At 42.0% G+C, this 17,022-nt stretch overlaps 1 protein-coding gene across 1 annotated transcript in view; it reads left to right on the top strand.

Annotated features, from left to right (window-relative positions):
- kiaa0586 (KIAA0586 ortholog) overlaps positions 1 to 17,022 on the top strand; it is a 547,244-nt gene that overhangs the window by 477,918 nt on the left and 52,304 nt on the right. The window contains exons 28-30 of the mRNA XM_078233832.1: positions 4,040 to 4,171; positions 12,024 to 12,207; positions 16,103 to 16,242. Coding sequence (XP_078089958.1) covers positions 4,040 to 4,171; positions 12,024 to 12,207; positions 16,103 to 16,242 — 456 coding nt within the window. The remainder of the gene's footprint in view (positions 1 to 4,039; positions 4,172 to 12,023; positions 12,208 to 16,102; positions 16,243 to 17,022) is intronic.

The raw sequence follows: 17,022 nt of genomic DNA, 5'->3' as shown, positions 1-17,022 counted from the left end.
TCAGGAGTCTAAAAATCTTGAAAGCCAAATCAAACTTCGTTAAGCCAAGCTTAATTACTTCTGCCAATTTTCTGTTCCAATGTGGCATCCGCCTTACCTCTCACCTCCCAGAAATACATTGGCCTAGACTTCCTGCCCAATGTTCCAACAGGTCAGGGGAGGAATGTTGCTTGGTTCTGCAACACCACCTCAGTGCTCAAAGGGCTTGATTTTTACACCCCATCAGGTCCAAGATCAGAGCCTGGGGGGGAGAGGATTGGTGAGCCCCACAGGCCATGTGCTGGTTCCTCCATCCAGCCCCCAGGCCATTTATATGCAGGCAGAATGGGGAGATGGCAGCACTACAAGCCACTCTTGGTGGGTAATGAACCAGGCTCATTAAAGGCCAATTTTCCAGTTGGGCGTTCGGTTCCCACGGACAGTGGGAGCCAGTTTATGTCCCTGGAAGTGGCCACTCGGTAGTAGATTGGACAGGGGGTGGTGTGGGGGCTGTGCCTGGAGGCCCTCACTGTCTGCCTGAGCGCTGCATCCACCATCTCTCCCCTCCCCCACACAGTGATGGTTGAACTGCAAAAGACGTTCTTTAATTAAATTTTTATAACGCTTTGAGTTAGCTCCTCCATTTTGAAGTGCCCTCTCCCTCATTTAACTTTTCTTGCCAATTACTTCTGCCACTGCTACTCCTGTCAAACTGGGCAGCCCCTGATTACCCTCCAGCTTCAAGAATCTCACCCGCCTTCCTTAACTGAATGGTGAACAAGCCCTCTGGTCAGTAAATGCGAAAAATCAAAATGAGTAATTATTTCCCATACAGCGTGTGTTTATGACCCTCATTTCAGCTTGATGGACAAGGTTCAGATGCCCAGAGGTAAAATTCTGCCACATGGTCTTTGTTGTTTGAATGCGGGCACACTAGCCAATTATTCAAACCAGGCATCCAATGTACTGTGGTCAGCAGAAGAAGGGAATATATTCTCCTGGCATCCAGAACCTATGTGGGCCCTAAGAGAGTGCCACCTTGAGACCTGGGAAGGGGTGGAAGGGGAGGGTGAGAGTGGTTTACGAGAGAAAATCTTTTCTAGGCTATGTTGATGGCCATCTCCATTGCGGGTCTAAGTCTTCCCCTCCTCACCTCTGTATCTCTCGAGGTATCCCAAAAGAAAGGTGACTTTTAGTTGAGGTACAGTTCCACATTGTCCATATGTGAGGCAGACAGCCAACCCCAATCCTGTCATTACCCACACTTATGCAGACAGACATTGGACAACAGTTAAGATAGGAACCAAAATTTGTTTTCTTAACATTGTTGAGGCCAGTTGTAATTGGCTGTTGTTGTACCTGTTAATTCTCAGATACTTTCGACCAGTTTGCATATTCCAAGGTTTTACCCCGGTGCCCTTATTTACAAGATGGACAAAGGACAAACACAAGTAAAGGTTCAATAAGTTTATTAATAATAACACGATTAACCCTTAAATTACCCACATAAAACCAGAGGATACCCCAGATTCAAGTATACTACCCACAAAGATGGTTTGGTTAAAGTGCAAGCTCGATTCTCTGAGTCCCTCTGATCCGTCATCACGAAGGTGAGTCTCGATGGCAGCTTCTTCCTTCCTTCCTTCTCTGGTCAGTCTTGCAGATGGTCAAGTCTCCCTCGTCGAGTCTTCACTGCTGGTGTGTCTGAGATGTGTACCTTTATCCCCCTACCTGTCTGCCTTTCCAGAAACTTCTCTGGTTTCTGGCCAATGAGATCTCGGAATGGGGTCCCAATACCCAGTCGGTTTCTTGATGTCTGCCTGACAGCTCACCGGGGCCCGCTCCCAGGTGTCCACCTCCATGGTGTTGCTTACATGTAATCTGTTGCCATATATGGTAACTGCAGGAACTCTAGGTGACAGAAAGTCTGGGCTTCTAACAATAGTGTGGAGATGCCAGCGTTGGACTGGGGTAAGCACAGTAAGAAGTCTCAACACCAGGTTAAAGTCCAACAGGTTTATTTGGCAGCACTAGCTTTCGGAGCCTCAAGCTCCTTCTTCAGGTGAGTGAGTCACTCACTGAAGAAGGAGCTTGAGGCTCCGAAAACTAGTGCTGCCAAATAAACCTGTTGGACTTTAACCTGGTGTTGTGAGACTTCTTACTGTTCTAATAATAGGCTAGTGCATTTCAATGGGGTGCGATGATCTCCTGCTGGGTCTCAGTAGAGTACAATGATCTATGATGGGCCACGCCCAGACACGTTTGTATAATTGTGTTTGTATAATTGGCCTGCCCGAGGTTTGACTGTGTTTGATTTTAATGTGCCCAATTCTTTAATTTCAGATATCCAATTTAATCAGCCTTAAAACTAGGCCCTGATTATATTACCACATTGTAATGCTACCCGAGCACACATAACAACACACAGACTGGGAACTGAACCTCTGTATGGCTTTAATTTGATGAACTAATTCAGTTATGAAGAATCCTGAATACCTTAGGGACACAACTGCATATGCCATACAACATCAATAAATTATGGGATGTGATTCTGAAAAGACTTCAGCTGCACATCCTGTCACAAATTTTTGATGATTAAATTGCACATTTGTGATGGCTAGATCCAGTGGTTATAGAGCCAGATGGATAAATTACAATTTCAAATCACTGGGAACCAGGATAGCAATCGAGAGATACACAAAAGGAAAGAAACTGCAAGAGACAGAAAGGAAAGTCAATACGGGGAAAGGGATAGAAAGCTGCTGACTGGAAGAAGGAAAGCGAGCGACGGGTGAAAGGAATGTGGGAGGCTGCGATGGAAAGGAAACAGGAGAGTAAAAGAACGGAAACAAGAGAAAAGACAGAAGGGAAGGAAGAGTGCTCCAAAAGAAAAGAACCAGCATTTATGTGGCGCCTTATCCTCAGGATCCTAAAGTGCCTCATAGCCAATTTATTTCTTTTCAAAATGTAGCCACATTAGGCGGCACAGTGGTTAGCACTGCTGCCTCACAGTGCCAGGGACCCGAGTTCAATTCTGGCCTCGGGCCACTGTCTGTGTGGAGTTTGCACATTCTCCCTGTGTCTGGGTGGGTTTCCTCCGGGTGCTCCGGTTTCCTCCCACAATCCAAAGATGTGCGGGTTAGGTTGATTGGGCATGCAGATTTAATCCTAGTGTCAGGGGATTAGCAGGGTATAAAATATGAGTGGTTACAGGAATAGGGCCTGGGTGGGATTGTGGTCAGTGCAGACTTGATGGGCTGCATGGCCTCCTTCTGCACTGTAGGGATTCTGTGATTCACTATGTAGGCAAACCTAGCAAGACCCTGTAAACAGCAGTGAGGCAAATTAATTAACAATCTGTTTTGGTGATGCTTTTGGGATAAATGCATGCCAGGGAGCTGGGGAGACTATCCTACCCTTCTTTGAATTATGCATTGGGTTTTTTTTTGCATCAGCCTGACTGGTACACAGGGTCTCCGTTTGTGGACTCGTCTGAGAAATCCTGTTTCTCACAATGCAGCACTCCCTTGGTACCGTCCAGAACTTTAACCTGACATTGTGTGCTCAAGTCCCGAAAACCCATGAAACAGAGAGAGTTACCATATGGAGGGAGGGAGAGCCTGACAGAAAGGCAGGCGTATAGAAGAGAAGGAAGAAGAGAGGTAGAGCAAGAAAAGAAGGAGCAGAGGCTTACCAGCATCCACATCCAGAGTGAGCAACAATTAGAATTTTTGTTTTGACATGGACTCGGTTGTTAAAAATAGTCAAGCTTTTGGGAATTACTGAATCGGATGACTTCAATTTATTTTCAGGGTTAACCTTGTGCGAGCGAGCCGTCAGTAACAATGGTTTAAAATATATAACACTAAAGTATCATTTTGCTCCAACAACAATGGGATGGGCACGCCTGTACTTCATTCAGAAACTCAGTAGATGGAAATTATTGTGAAAATATAATCTAAAGGTGAACTGGTATGTTATTAGAGATTTTTTAAAATTCTAAATGCTTTCAATTTATTTGCTAATTTCTTCTTTACATTGAACTGTTTTATTTATTTAGGATGAAGATCCCCCCAGTGACGGACAAGTAATCTCAAAGCCGACCAAAGGATTACAAAAATACTCACTTGGCACAATGTTAGCTGAAGTTAGTCAAGGTCCCTATGCCCCACAAGAAGTCCATCATCCTCAGGTAAAAACAAATAGTGTATTTTAGTACTAAGCTTTTTTGTTTTAGGTAAATTATCAAAAAACTTCAAGACTGCAGCAAACTAGAACCAAAAAACTACAGACCTATGGACAAGAATTTTACACTCCCTCCTGGCAGGACTTAAAATGGGGCACCTTGGTAACAATGTCTGCCACCTACCTGACCAACCCCCATCCCATGGATATTTTATCCACAGTGGAAGTGATGCAGGCTGTGGGCCAATTAATTGGCACTTAAGAACTGGAGTTATACTTGTGGCCGGGTAAGTGAGCACCGTGTCCGGACTGCCCATCAAAACCTGGCAAGGCTTGTAGCTGAGTATCATGCATGCTGCCAACACCAGCAGAGAATTGAACCATAGAAAAGTTACAGCGCAGAAAGAGGCCATTCAGCCCATCGTGTTTGCACTGGTGAAGAAAGCGAACAAAGAAAATTGCTGCTCATTTTCTATTCCACGTTCCAGCACCTGGCCATAGCCTTGCAGGTTATAGCACTGCAGGCACGCAGATCCATGTACCTTCTAAAGGAGCTGAATGATTCAGCCTCAACAACTGATAACTTTCTGGCCTATCCCTCTCACCCTTTTTAAATAATGGGACAACATTCGCAGACCTCTAATCCTCTAGTACCTCGCCTATATCTGGTGGAAGATGATCCTCAAGAGTATCCACTATTTCCTGCCTGGCTTCCTTTAACAGTCAGGGATACAATCCATCCAGCTATAGTAATTTATCCACCTTCAAGGATGTCAGTCCCTCCAGTACTTCCTCTCTCACTATGCTTATTGTACCTAATATTTCACACTCCTTCTCTTCAACTAGAATGTCTTTCCCTCGTGAAGACAGAGACAAAGTACTCATTGAGAATCCTGCCCACATCTTCAGCATTAGCGCATGTTGCCACATACATAGAATCGTAGCATCCCTGCAATGCAGAAGGAGGCCATTCAGCCCATCAAGTCTGCACCGACTCTCTGACAAAGCATCTTATCCAGCCCCTTTCCCCCATCCTATCCATGTAACCCCACACATTTACCATGGCTAATCCATCTAACCTACATCTCTGATAGGTCCTACCCTTTCCTTAGTTATTCTCTCGCTCTTAATGTACAGGGTTTCTTTGGGTTTTCTTTGATCGTACCTGCCAATATTTTTTTTGTATCCTCTCTTTTGCATTCCTTCATTTTTTACTTCACCCCTGTACTTTCTATACTCCTCTTGGCTTTCCACGGTATTAAGTCTTTTGTGACTGTCATAAGCTTTCTTTTTCTACTTTATCTCACACTGTATACTTCTCAATAACCAGGGGCCTCTAGATTACAGTTTTTCTTTGTGGTGACATGACTACGCTGTGTCTGTAGAACCTCGCTTTTGAATACCTCCTACTGATTTAATGCTGATTTCCCTTCTCGTGCCTTTCATGCTGTTCATATTCCAGTTGATTTTAGGGTAGTTGAAGTCTCCAACTATTACTGCCCTACTGTTTCTGCACTCAGAAATGTGCCTATATATTTGCTCTTCTAACTCCCTTCCACTATTTGGAAGTGTCTTGTATGCTCCTAGCAGTGTATCTGCCCCTTTTCTATTTCTGAGCTCAATCAAATGGCCTCATTTAATGCTTCATTGAGCATATCACTCCTTCTCACAGCTGTAATTGATTCTTTACTCAATAATGTTACATTCCCACCTTTTTTTTATCCCACTCTCTGTCCTGCCTGAAACCCTTTGAACTACCCCTCTTTAAGCCAGGTTTCCATGATAGTGATGATATCATGCTGCCATGCTTCTATCTGTGCCCTCAGCTCATTGGCTTTATTTACTATGTTCCTTGTATTTACATATGTACCTTTTAATATTGCCAAATTCCTGTGCTGTACACTTGTTAACCTGTGATCTTTCTGTCTTTCAGAGCCACTCACTAATTTTCCTTCACCAGTTCCTTGCTCTGAATTTGCTCTCAGTTTCCCATCCCCCCTGCCATTCCCATTTAAAGTTGATTAAGTTGATCTTTTTCTACACCCTAGTTATGACTGTAACACTGCATTCTGCACTCTCTCCTTTCCTTCTCCGTACAGTATGCTTTGTTTGTAAAGCATGCAAGAAGCAATACTTTTCACTGTATACTAACACATGTGACAATAATAAATCAAATCAAAGACCTCACTCACAGCCCGAGTAACTCTCTCCATGAGGACATTCGACCCAGTCCTGTTCAACTGTCGACCATCCGGCTTGTACAGATCCCACTTTCCCAGAACTGGTCCCAATGCCTCAGAAATCTGAGGCCCTTCCTCCTACTCCAGCTTTCCAGCCACATGTTTAATTGCTGAATTCACCTGTTTCTATACTCACTCGCATAAGGGACTGGGAGTTGAAATTACTGCTTTAGATGTCCTACTTTACAATCTCCTGTCTAGCTTCCTAAAACCTGCTTTCAGGACCTAACCCCTCCTTTCCTACATCAGTCATTGTACCAACATGAACTATGACCTCTGGCCGATTACCGTCCCCCAGAAGAATGTCCTACTGCTGCTCAGTGACATCCTTGTCCCTGTCATCAGGGACGCAACATACTGTCCTGGAGTCACATCTACAACCACAGAAATGCCTGTGTGTTCCCCTAACTCACTAATCCCTTATCACTACCACCCTTCCTTACATCTTCTTTCTCTTCTGTACAACAGAGCCACCTGTGGTGCCCTAAACTTGGACCTGACTGCACTCCTCTGAGGAACCAATGCCATCACCAGTATCTAAAATAGAAAACTGATCGGCAAGCAGAAACCCAGGGGACTCCTGGACTAGCTGCCTAGTTCTCTTTGACTGCCTGGTGATCATCTATTCCCTTGCTGCCTCATGGATGTGCCATAGTGACTCCAGCCACTGCTCGAGCTCTGAAAGCGGAGTTCAAGTTTCTGCAGCTAGTGAGCCTTCCTGCACATGTCAGAGAGGCTGAAGGAGATGGTTTTATGTACTTCACATCAGAACATATGACCATTTGGCCCTTTGAACCTGCTCCCCATTCAACAAGGTCACAGCTGATCTCCTGCTTCAACTGTCCCCATATCATTTAATTCAGTAAGATATGTTAATCCTAGCTGCCAGATAGGCACACCTGTCAGATGGTTCCTCCCAATTTAGGGTGAGATCCCAGGGATACTTACACAGTAACATCATTGCAGTGTTAATGTAAGCCGACTGTGACCAATAAATAAAATTATACTTTTTTGCTTAAATGGGCCTGAAGAACTGATCCATCTCCCCACAAAGGAAAAGAGCCCACCCAGATTATTACTGTATTCCAGATAGCCTTTTAGTAAATTAAAGACAGATTATAGTTTTTCCAGATATTCTAAGATTCCGAGCAAAATCTCCTCAGAAATGTACTCCCACGCCAACAAGAGTACAGAATCAGGTCCTCTCGTGAGTGATGAAGAAAATTATGTGAGACAATATAACTTCTAAAATATATAAAAGCACGCAGTACTACGGGTATAGCCTCACCAATGCTCTGAATCATTGTAGTAACACTTATTTACTCTTATGCCCCAATTCCTTTATAACAAGCTTTAGGACAGTGTACATTTAGAAGTGACCTGATAGAGGTTTCTATCCCTGAAGAGTATTGAGTCTTTGGAATGCAATGCTAACTGAGGCACTGGATGCTTCTTTTCTGCTTGCATTCAAGAGGGAGGTTGAACGGTTCTTGACTGGGGCATGGATTTGGAACAAGAAATTTCCACTGTTTGGTAGATTTCCAACATTGACATTTCAGAAATCCACCATTTTAAATATATGTTCCAACTTTCGGGGCTAGTTCAACATATAGAGGTTTAACCGAACTGAATGGAATTAACCATATGAATACTGTGGCTATCAGAACAGGTCAAAGCCTAGGAATTCTGCAGCAAGTAACTCGCCTCCTGACCCCAACCCCCTCAAAGCCTTTCCCCCATCTACAAGGCACAAGTCTGGAGTGTAATGGAATACTCTCCACTTTCCTGGATGAGTGTAACTCTAACAACAGTCAAGAAGCTTGATACTATCCAGGACAAAACAGCCGCTTTATTGCCAACCCTTCCACAAACATTCAATCCCTGCACCAACAAACAGTGGCACCCTTCTATACCATCTACAAGATGCACTACAGGAACTCATCATGGTTCCTTAGACAACACCTTCCAAATCCACGACCACTACCATCGAGAAAGACAAAGAGCGGCAGATACTTGGGAACATTACCACCTGGAGGTTTCTCTCCAAGTCCCACACCATCCTGACTTGGGAATATATCACCGTTCCTTCACTGTGGCTGTGTCAAAATTTGGAATTCTCTCCCTAACAACACTGTGAGTATACCTACTACACCTCAACGATTGCGGCAGTTCAAGAAGGCAGCTCACCACCGCCTTCTGAAGGACAACTGGGGATGGAAAATAAATGCCTGCCTAGCCAGCGACAGCCACATCCCGTAAATAAGTCAAGAAAAGACTACTGCTACAAAACAATCGCAAACGAAAAAGAAAAAAGTTAAATCCTTTCCAATGGCTTTCTTCACTTTTGTATTTGTCCATAGGATTAATCTTCTCACTGGTCCCACAACTCCCTCCGCTCCTCTTGCCTGATCCTCTTGTCCTCGCCTCCCCCCCTCTAACTATCAACTGCCCTCCCCTCTCTTGGATATCACTGATACTTTGGTCAGGTTTATAGTCTGTTCCTTTATAGTAAGGCACCTGGAAAGTCAGCATCCCAGCCAGATCAGATGGCTGTTCGATTTAGAGCCAGAAAATGAGCCCAATTGCATTCATCTCATGGTCCTGCTACAATTCAACACATTTGAAATGGCCGAGAAGCATTTGATCACAGATGCTAAATGTGCTATAATTTTCCAGCTGTTCACGTTGTAGTGACTTTGCCTCTTGCACTATATTGTGTGCACGATTTCTTGTCACAAAATGTTTTCAGACCTTTTTGACTTTAGCCACTGTAATCCCTGTAGATTGCATCATACAGAACATGAGTGGTTTAACAGATAACATATGGTCCATCTGATCCCCTGGAATGGAAGGGAATTTTCCAGAGTATTTCTTATTGACTTTGTGTTTTTCAGCCTCTGCCAGGAGGTTACATGGCTGCTGGGTGTTAGGACTCGTTGGTTACCTTGCTGCAGCCATCATGAATGTGGAGCAGGCTTGATGAACTAGATGATCTTTTCCTGCCCATCGGTTTCGTATGTTTATAGCAATACTTAAAAGTGTTGTTAACATTTTGGTGCCCAATGCATTTATATTTTACAAGTAATTGAGAATATCCTTACAACAACTTGTATTTGATTGAAATGCATTATTAATCCATATAAATGACATGGAACAACAGAATTAGGAAAGATTAAGCAATCCAAATATATCTGAATAATATTTCTCGAGTTCATCTGCAGTTTGATCTCGAACATGTGAATAAATATTTGGAATTTACTTGAAATATACTCTTACCTCCCCATAGATTTTGCGTGTCCATTATATTCTTACCCCTGAGTACATGGCCTTCAAACCCTCAGCATTCTTCTTTAAACCATTGCTGATGCATTTAGACTGTCTATTCATGTATTTTTTTAAGTATATAGTAAAAACTGCTTGTAACTTGCAGAATTAAGTGGAAAGCATTCATTCTGTAAACCTAGGAAATCAGGCATAATGCCCACAAAAGTAAAGAATAAATGTCTGGATTCAAGGAAACTTGAATTTCACACACCTTCATGCAACAGCATAACCCCTACTGTGGTGAATAAATTAAATATTTTTGTCTGGTTTTGATTTGGTACCTGTCCTTTAAATCCTATCATCGGCCTGGAATTTTGTTTGTTGGGATGGATAAGAAACAAGGAATTGAATGAAGATTTCAGTGATATGGGATGTCTATTGAGAACAATGCTTTGACTTACCTTTGCCACGTTTGTGAGACTGCGCTGTGCGGCAGTTCTTGGGGTGATGAATATTTCACTGACTGAATCTGGAATCACCCTGTTCTGGGGCTTCCTGATTTTAATGACCAAAAGACGATCCTTTCTCTCTTAAGCTTCAATGAGCAATATCTCCATGGATGCACCTGTGAATCTAACAGTTCTTTACCGGAGCTAGGTGGCTATGTGGAGTTGAAGTTACAATCAAATCAGCCGTAATCTTATTGAATGGTGGAGCAGGCTTGAGGGACCTAGTGGCCTAATCCTGCTCCTAATTCGTACGTTTGCATGTTCTTTATATTGCTTGACCACCTTCCCCCACCGCCGAGGCTTCAATCCTTCTTGCTGTCGGCTGCTGAAAAAGTGGTGTGCCATTTCATATGGCAGCTGCTTTTTAAGGACTGCACCAAAATGGTAATGGTAAATAAATAATTGGTAGCCAAAATGGTAATGGTAAATAAATAATTGGTAGCCATTAACAAGCCTGTGAAACTATTCAAAGCAGATCAAAGAATTCTCTGCTTTCCTGGCCAACATTTCTTTGTTCAAATGAGCTTTTTTGTTTATGCTTGTTGATAAAATGTTTACCGTACGAATGACCATATATATGAACATGGCTTTGGAGAGTATATGGGACAAAGCTCCATGTACATTCAAGGGTGAGTCCAGGTTTCCCATAAGAGCAAACAGAATAAAGGATACACTGATTGAATAAGTATCTTACTGTTAATCTCAAATTCTCCCCATTAGTAACTTCAATTTTTTAACAGTAAACTTCACAATTGGTGTAGAATTGCGAGAATACAGTAAACATTGGGTTTTGCATGGCCTGTATTTCTATTTTAAGAATTCCGTGTTACTTTATGAATGCACTTATAGTTGAAGAGTGTAATGCCTACCGCTAAACTATCAGGGTACGTGACTCAGTTGCCTGTGGCATTGCTGATGTTGACTTAACACTCATCCATGAGTAAGTGCTTCCTTTCTATCTCAGCCTATATACACAAATATCAAAAGGTAAAGCTTGTAAAGCAATGTTGATTAAACTGTTCAAAGTTTGAAAGAGAAAATGCACAATGTCTGCATGCTCCTGTGGGGAAGAGCATTCTTCTTTTAATCCTGGGCTTCAGATTGCAAGGCAAATTTTCATCTTCACCGCATGAATGGTAACCTGATGGTGCAGGTTGTCTGCCTGTTATAGAACCACTTCAGTTTTCATTGGGATGAAAATCAGGTGTGTTCTGTGATGGTTGGGTATCTGCCCCACCTGATTAACATTCGGGTCAGGAAGGTGAACGTTTACTGCATTAATTTGCCAAATAAAGGATGTTCTTTTGAATGTAGGTGCATTTTTTGAATTAATGTTATCTGTGCTGTATGCTGTTGCTGTGGAGATTGGACTATGAATTTAGAACCATTTAATCTTTTTATAATTAACTAAATGGGCCGATTTCAACAAATCTTCTAAAATGTGGTTCAGTTGACAACTAAATACTAAATTCGCAAACTCATTTGTAAGGTGACAAGTGTATCTAATTTGGGAAACAGGATGATTACACTGATATAATGTAGATCTTTATTCTGAGGTTGGGGTTTAGACTTATTTCTCTGACAGTGTGTACAAGAATTCTTCATGGCAAGTGATGTGCACGTTAACTGATCTGGGAATGTGTGATAAAGTCAATAATGAGCATTTTTCAAGCTTTACCTTGATTGTTGCATACTTTTTGAATTAGCTGAGGGAATTAAGTTATCACCTATTTATACTAAAAACAACATCTTGTACCCATGGTTTACTTAAGCTGTTAAAGTGTGCATCACTTACTAAATCCACTCTGAATTTTACATGTACACCGTTTCTTTTTCTGCAACATAGGATTCCGATGATGATAGCAGCACAGGGCAGATTAGTGAAGGCCAGATGCCCAGATTTACTGCAGCAGCAGAAAGTATCCTGACTGGACAGTCACAATACATAAATCCCTTATCAATGAATAGAGGCACAAGCTTACTGCGAAGAAGGCGTTCATCATCACCAGGGCAGTTTGATATTCAAACAGGTAATCAGTGGGATATAGTTACCTCTTGAACGCAGAGAACTGAATTATGTCTTGAGAAGTTTATATCATTGTATTTATCTATAACCTGGCATGTCCAGTGTTTCAGTTAAACTTTCTTCTAGTTTGTTTATTGTCTCGGGCTTCATAATGATCTGAGCAAGAATTCCTTTCTCAGCCACAAGTCCAAGAACTGAGTACCAATGGTTGGAATCACTCCTGTCGTTTCCACTTTAGAAAGTTTTCTCCCATCCATAGGTTGTCTGACATCCCTTGGTGCTTTCCAGACAAAGGATGTGGCTGTTCACCTGGTAGTAGTTGCTCTATACTATTTTGTCAGTTCTATACTATTTTGTCGGTGGCCTCAAGACTGCACCAAGTTGACTCATGTTCTAATGTTCCCTGTGTTCTCAGTGAGGAAGTATCTGACTTGTGCTTTGAGGTGTTCCCTTTGAAATCTTATCATGTTCGAGTCCAACAAGGCAAAGACTATCCTTCAGATTTTGCCTCTTTTATCTCTTCTGAAAATACTGATTCATACACGGCACTCTTCACAGGCACCCTGCCACAATGCATTCTTCATATGTGAACGTAGGCAGTAAGTGTAGGCTGAACATTTGACTACATGAGATTTTATGCTGTCCTCATCCAATAGCCAAACTCGCACATTTGTATCAAAGTCATTAAGTCACAGTCAGGAGCAGAATATCAGGCCTGTTTTTGTTTTATCTTCCAGCATTTATGCCCAAATTCTGTTACCATGCACACACATGATAGCATTGAGTGTAAAACTCCTCCTTCCAACCTCTTAATCCTAATAGGACAACCTGTATGAAATCCTTATTACAAGGTTCATAAGATCATAGATAATCAGAAATAGGAACAGGAATAGGTTATTTGGCCCACTGAACCTGCTGCACCATTAGGTCATAGCTGAACATGGCCTTAGCTCCATGTTCCTGCCTCCCCCTAACCTTGACTTTCTTGTCAATTACAAATCTGTCACACTCAGTCGTGAATAGATTCAATATCTAGTCTCCGCTACTCTTTGTGAAAGAGAATTCCAAAGACTAACAATCCTCTTGAGAGAAGAAATTCCTCATTTACGTCTTAAATGGGTTATCTCCATTTCTAGATTTCCCCAACAGAGGAAACATCCTCGCAGCATCTGCCCTGCCACGCACCCTCAGAGTCTTATACATTTCAATAAGACCACCTTTCATCCTTCAAAATTACGATGAGCATAGGCTCAACCTACTCAACCTTTCATCATAAGACAACCCTTTCATCCCAGGAATAAATCTAGTGAACATTTTCCAGTGCAGGTATGTCCCTCCTTAAGGAGACCAAAACTGTACACAATATTCCAGATACGGTCTCGCCAGTGCCCTATCCAGTTGTACCATGTCATTTTCTACTTTTATACTCCCAGTGAAGGCCTACAATCCATTTGCTGTCCCCATTACTTGATGTATCTGGATTTATGATATACAAGGTTACTCAGAATATTGCCTATTTTTAATCTATACACTGGTTTACTTTATAAAGTATTATTATTTATTTTGCGTTTGCAAGATGCATGCTTATATTTTTGTTCTGTTTCTCTTAACATTGAGGAAAGCTGTATTGACTGCTTTATCCCTGTTAGCAGATTTTCACAGTGATAGTCAAGAGTCAGCCTTGAGAGGCGAGAGGGATCGTGCATGTTGTTTGGGGAATATTTAAATACTGTCTATGCTTGCAGCAATTCCTATTTTTGTTAAAAACTATCCCAATGCATGTTGTATACGCAGGATATACAATGAAGAACTGTGCTAATGATGAAACTAAGCCACCTCACCTTTCTCATTTATTTTATACGCCCTCAGTACAATTATGAAACTACCAGGTAATGTTTGTGTGTCCACTCAGATTCTTTTAAGAGGAAGCAGCTCTTTTATAGGATAGCCACTTTTATTCATTAATATCCAACTTTAACACCTCATAATTAATGTTATTACAAAAAAATGATCAGAATATTTCAAATAAGTTCATTCGCAGTCCAAGTCCATACATAGTACTAATACTGTTGGGGCCATTAGCTGCACCACTGCCAGAACATCTGTTACAATGTTGTTCGGACTGAGACTTTGGTAAACTCCTTTCTATCTTTTGCAATATGGGACAGATTTCCTCAACTTGTGTTACATTGAAATTTGTGGTAGTTATTTATGTTGCTCTTGCTGACAGCAATGCGTGCGAAGACTTGCTAAGAATCTCATCTGCATAAAGTAAAAATCGCTGCTAATTGAGTGCAAATGAGCATAAACAATCTGGGCCTGAGAAAAGCAGGGAATATACGCCATCTATCTTGTAAACTCTATGTATCTTTTTGATGTTATGCAAATACAGTTTGAAGCTATCCAGCCATCACTTATGTATGTTAAGCATGGCAAGTTAAGATAATGCATTTGTGGAAACTATTCTCTTCATTTAACAGATTTTAATATCATTAAAAAATTCAAAAGTACAGAAAATACATTGTCCATCTCAAAAAAGGAGAAATGAAAAAAGCCTATAAGACACCAGAAATGGTGACTTTAGGTTCTCCTATACCTGGGTTCTCCTATATATTTTGGGGCATAAATTTACGCCCATTTGGAGCTGGTGTAAATACAGGAGAATTGTACTCCCAAATCATTTGCTTGTGGGTGGAGTTATATTAAAGAGCTAAGTGGGGTTTTGGCCGATGTGACTCAGAAATGGCACAAATGACGGAGGAAATTTGCTTGCCCTGATATTTTGGTGTAAAATCGACACAAATCAGAAATAAGTGGATTTTCTCAGAAGAAAACAGGAAACCTCTGCTTCTGGAAATTCCAAGTCTAAGCAATGTTTTCCTTCCTTGACCATCATTGCCTGTATCAATCTATTTTGGTTTATATTACTAATACAGCCAGCATTGGCTTCACTTAAAATTTGATTTAAAATATCAGCAACATTTTAATCTCGGCTTCTTTGCCCTATAGAATAGCAGGAATGTTGCTTGGTTCTTCTGGTCAGGTTCATGAAGAAACAATCAATGCAATGAAATTGATTTTTTTTGCTGTTCTTCCAATAACATTTAATCCCTGTAAACCTGTGTTCCTCTGTGGAAGGGGTAATTGCAACTGTTATGTGTAACCAAATAATGTTAAAACAATCAATTGCTTTTAATTTTTTTTTGCTACAGAGGTGATATTGGCGACAAATGCCATAAAGTAAAGTTTATTTATTCGTCACAAGTAAGGCTTACATTAACACTGCAATGAAGTTACTGTGAAATTCCCCTAGTCGCCACAGTCCAGTACCCATGTGATGAACAAAGCATCGTAGCTGTGAGGGACAGCTCGGTGGATAGGATATTAGTATGTAGATAGGCTGGAAAATTGGGCGGGGATCCTGGATTCAGGATTCAATCCTGGACCGGGGAGCGGCGCGGGCTTGGAGGGCCGAAGGGCCTGTTCCTGTGCTGTATTGTTCTTTGTTCTTGTTCTTTGTTCTATTTGGGTCAATGTACCTAACCAGCATGTCTTTCAGAATGTGGGAGGAAACCGGAGCATCCGGAGGAAACCCATGCAGACACGGGGAGAACGTGCAGACTCCACACAGACAGTGACCCAAGCCGGGAGTCGAACCCAGGTCCCTGGAGCTGTGAAGCAGCAGTGTTAACCATTGTGCTACCATGCTGCCCAACCATTTTGCAACCTGATCTTCTAGCGGTGAATTTACATCACAACCTGTTGGAAATAATTGCAGCCAGTATGGGAGCAGATTGGGAGAGCTGCATTCTTTGGTGTTTCTGCAATTCACAATGTTTTTATAGTATTTCATTTCTAATACTTTGAATGATTATATTGTGTATAATGTGTATTCTTAGAGAGCAGTGGAAGAGAGTTTGATGCCAGCTATGGACCCATGACCTTGGCAGATCTTGAACTATGTCCAGTCCAAGCACGTCACACCAGTCGAGTGAAAGGGTTGCCCCTGAAGACCCCTGTGGCGGAAGATAAGGGACAGGTAAACACCTGAGAGGTCTGCTTGAACTGTTATTTCTAAAGGTTTTCTGTTGTAGCTGAACACTTTGCAATCGAAATAAACCACAAGTAATCAGAAAGGAAACTGTCTACAACGCATTTTGGAGCAATTCGAAAGCTAGTCAATGTTTTAGGATTCAGAATATTATCTGCTGCAAAGGAACACAGCAAGCTCCCCAGACTACACAAATTGTGGTTGTTGCACCAGATTGATAGCAAATAGAAGTTTATCTGTCATCCTTAACCTTGCTTGTGCAAAGGACTGAGAATTGGAACAAAGGTTACCAATTATAAGTGGACTGGATTGGAAAATGGAAAGACTTTGAAATTTAGGACTTGATCTTTAAGGGGGCGATTTTGAGCCCGCATTCTGTGCATGGGATCTTTAGTGGGGGCTCAAGATCTGGCAAAATCCAGAAATTGTGAACCTCGCCAGCGAGATTGAGATTTCTGATTTTTGCTGCCCTCGCTGGTAATGTAACTAGGTTTACACCCATAATAGGCAAGAACCTGATTTAAATTCATTTAAATAAATTTGAATACAATTAACAACCCCCCCCCCCCAAACCTGAGCGTCCCTTCTCACTAAATTTTAATGTCAGCAAGGTTTACAACAGGTTCACCCAGACGTGAACCAGTTGTGGGGATTCCTCCACCCACCCCCCTCCTCCCAAAAGTGAGCTTGGCCTCTAGAGGAGAGGGACATGGCAGACAGGATCCCACTGGCATACGTAGGCACTACCAGGTTGGCAGTGCCTATGGG

The sequence above is a fragment of the Mustelus asterias genome, chromosome 18 (assembly GCF_964213995.1).
Source record: "Mustelus asterias chromosome 18, sMusAst1.hap1.1, whole genome shotgun sequence".
Lineage (NCBI taxonomy): Eukaryota > Metazoa > Chordata > Chondrichthyes > Carcharhiniformes > Triakidae > Mustelus > Mustelus asterias.
Note: the sequence above shows the minus strand (reverse complement) of the source record. Positions and strands in the feature narration are given on the sequence as shown.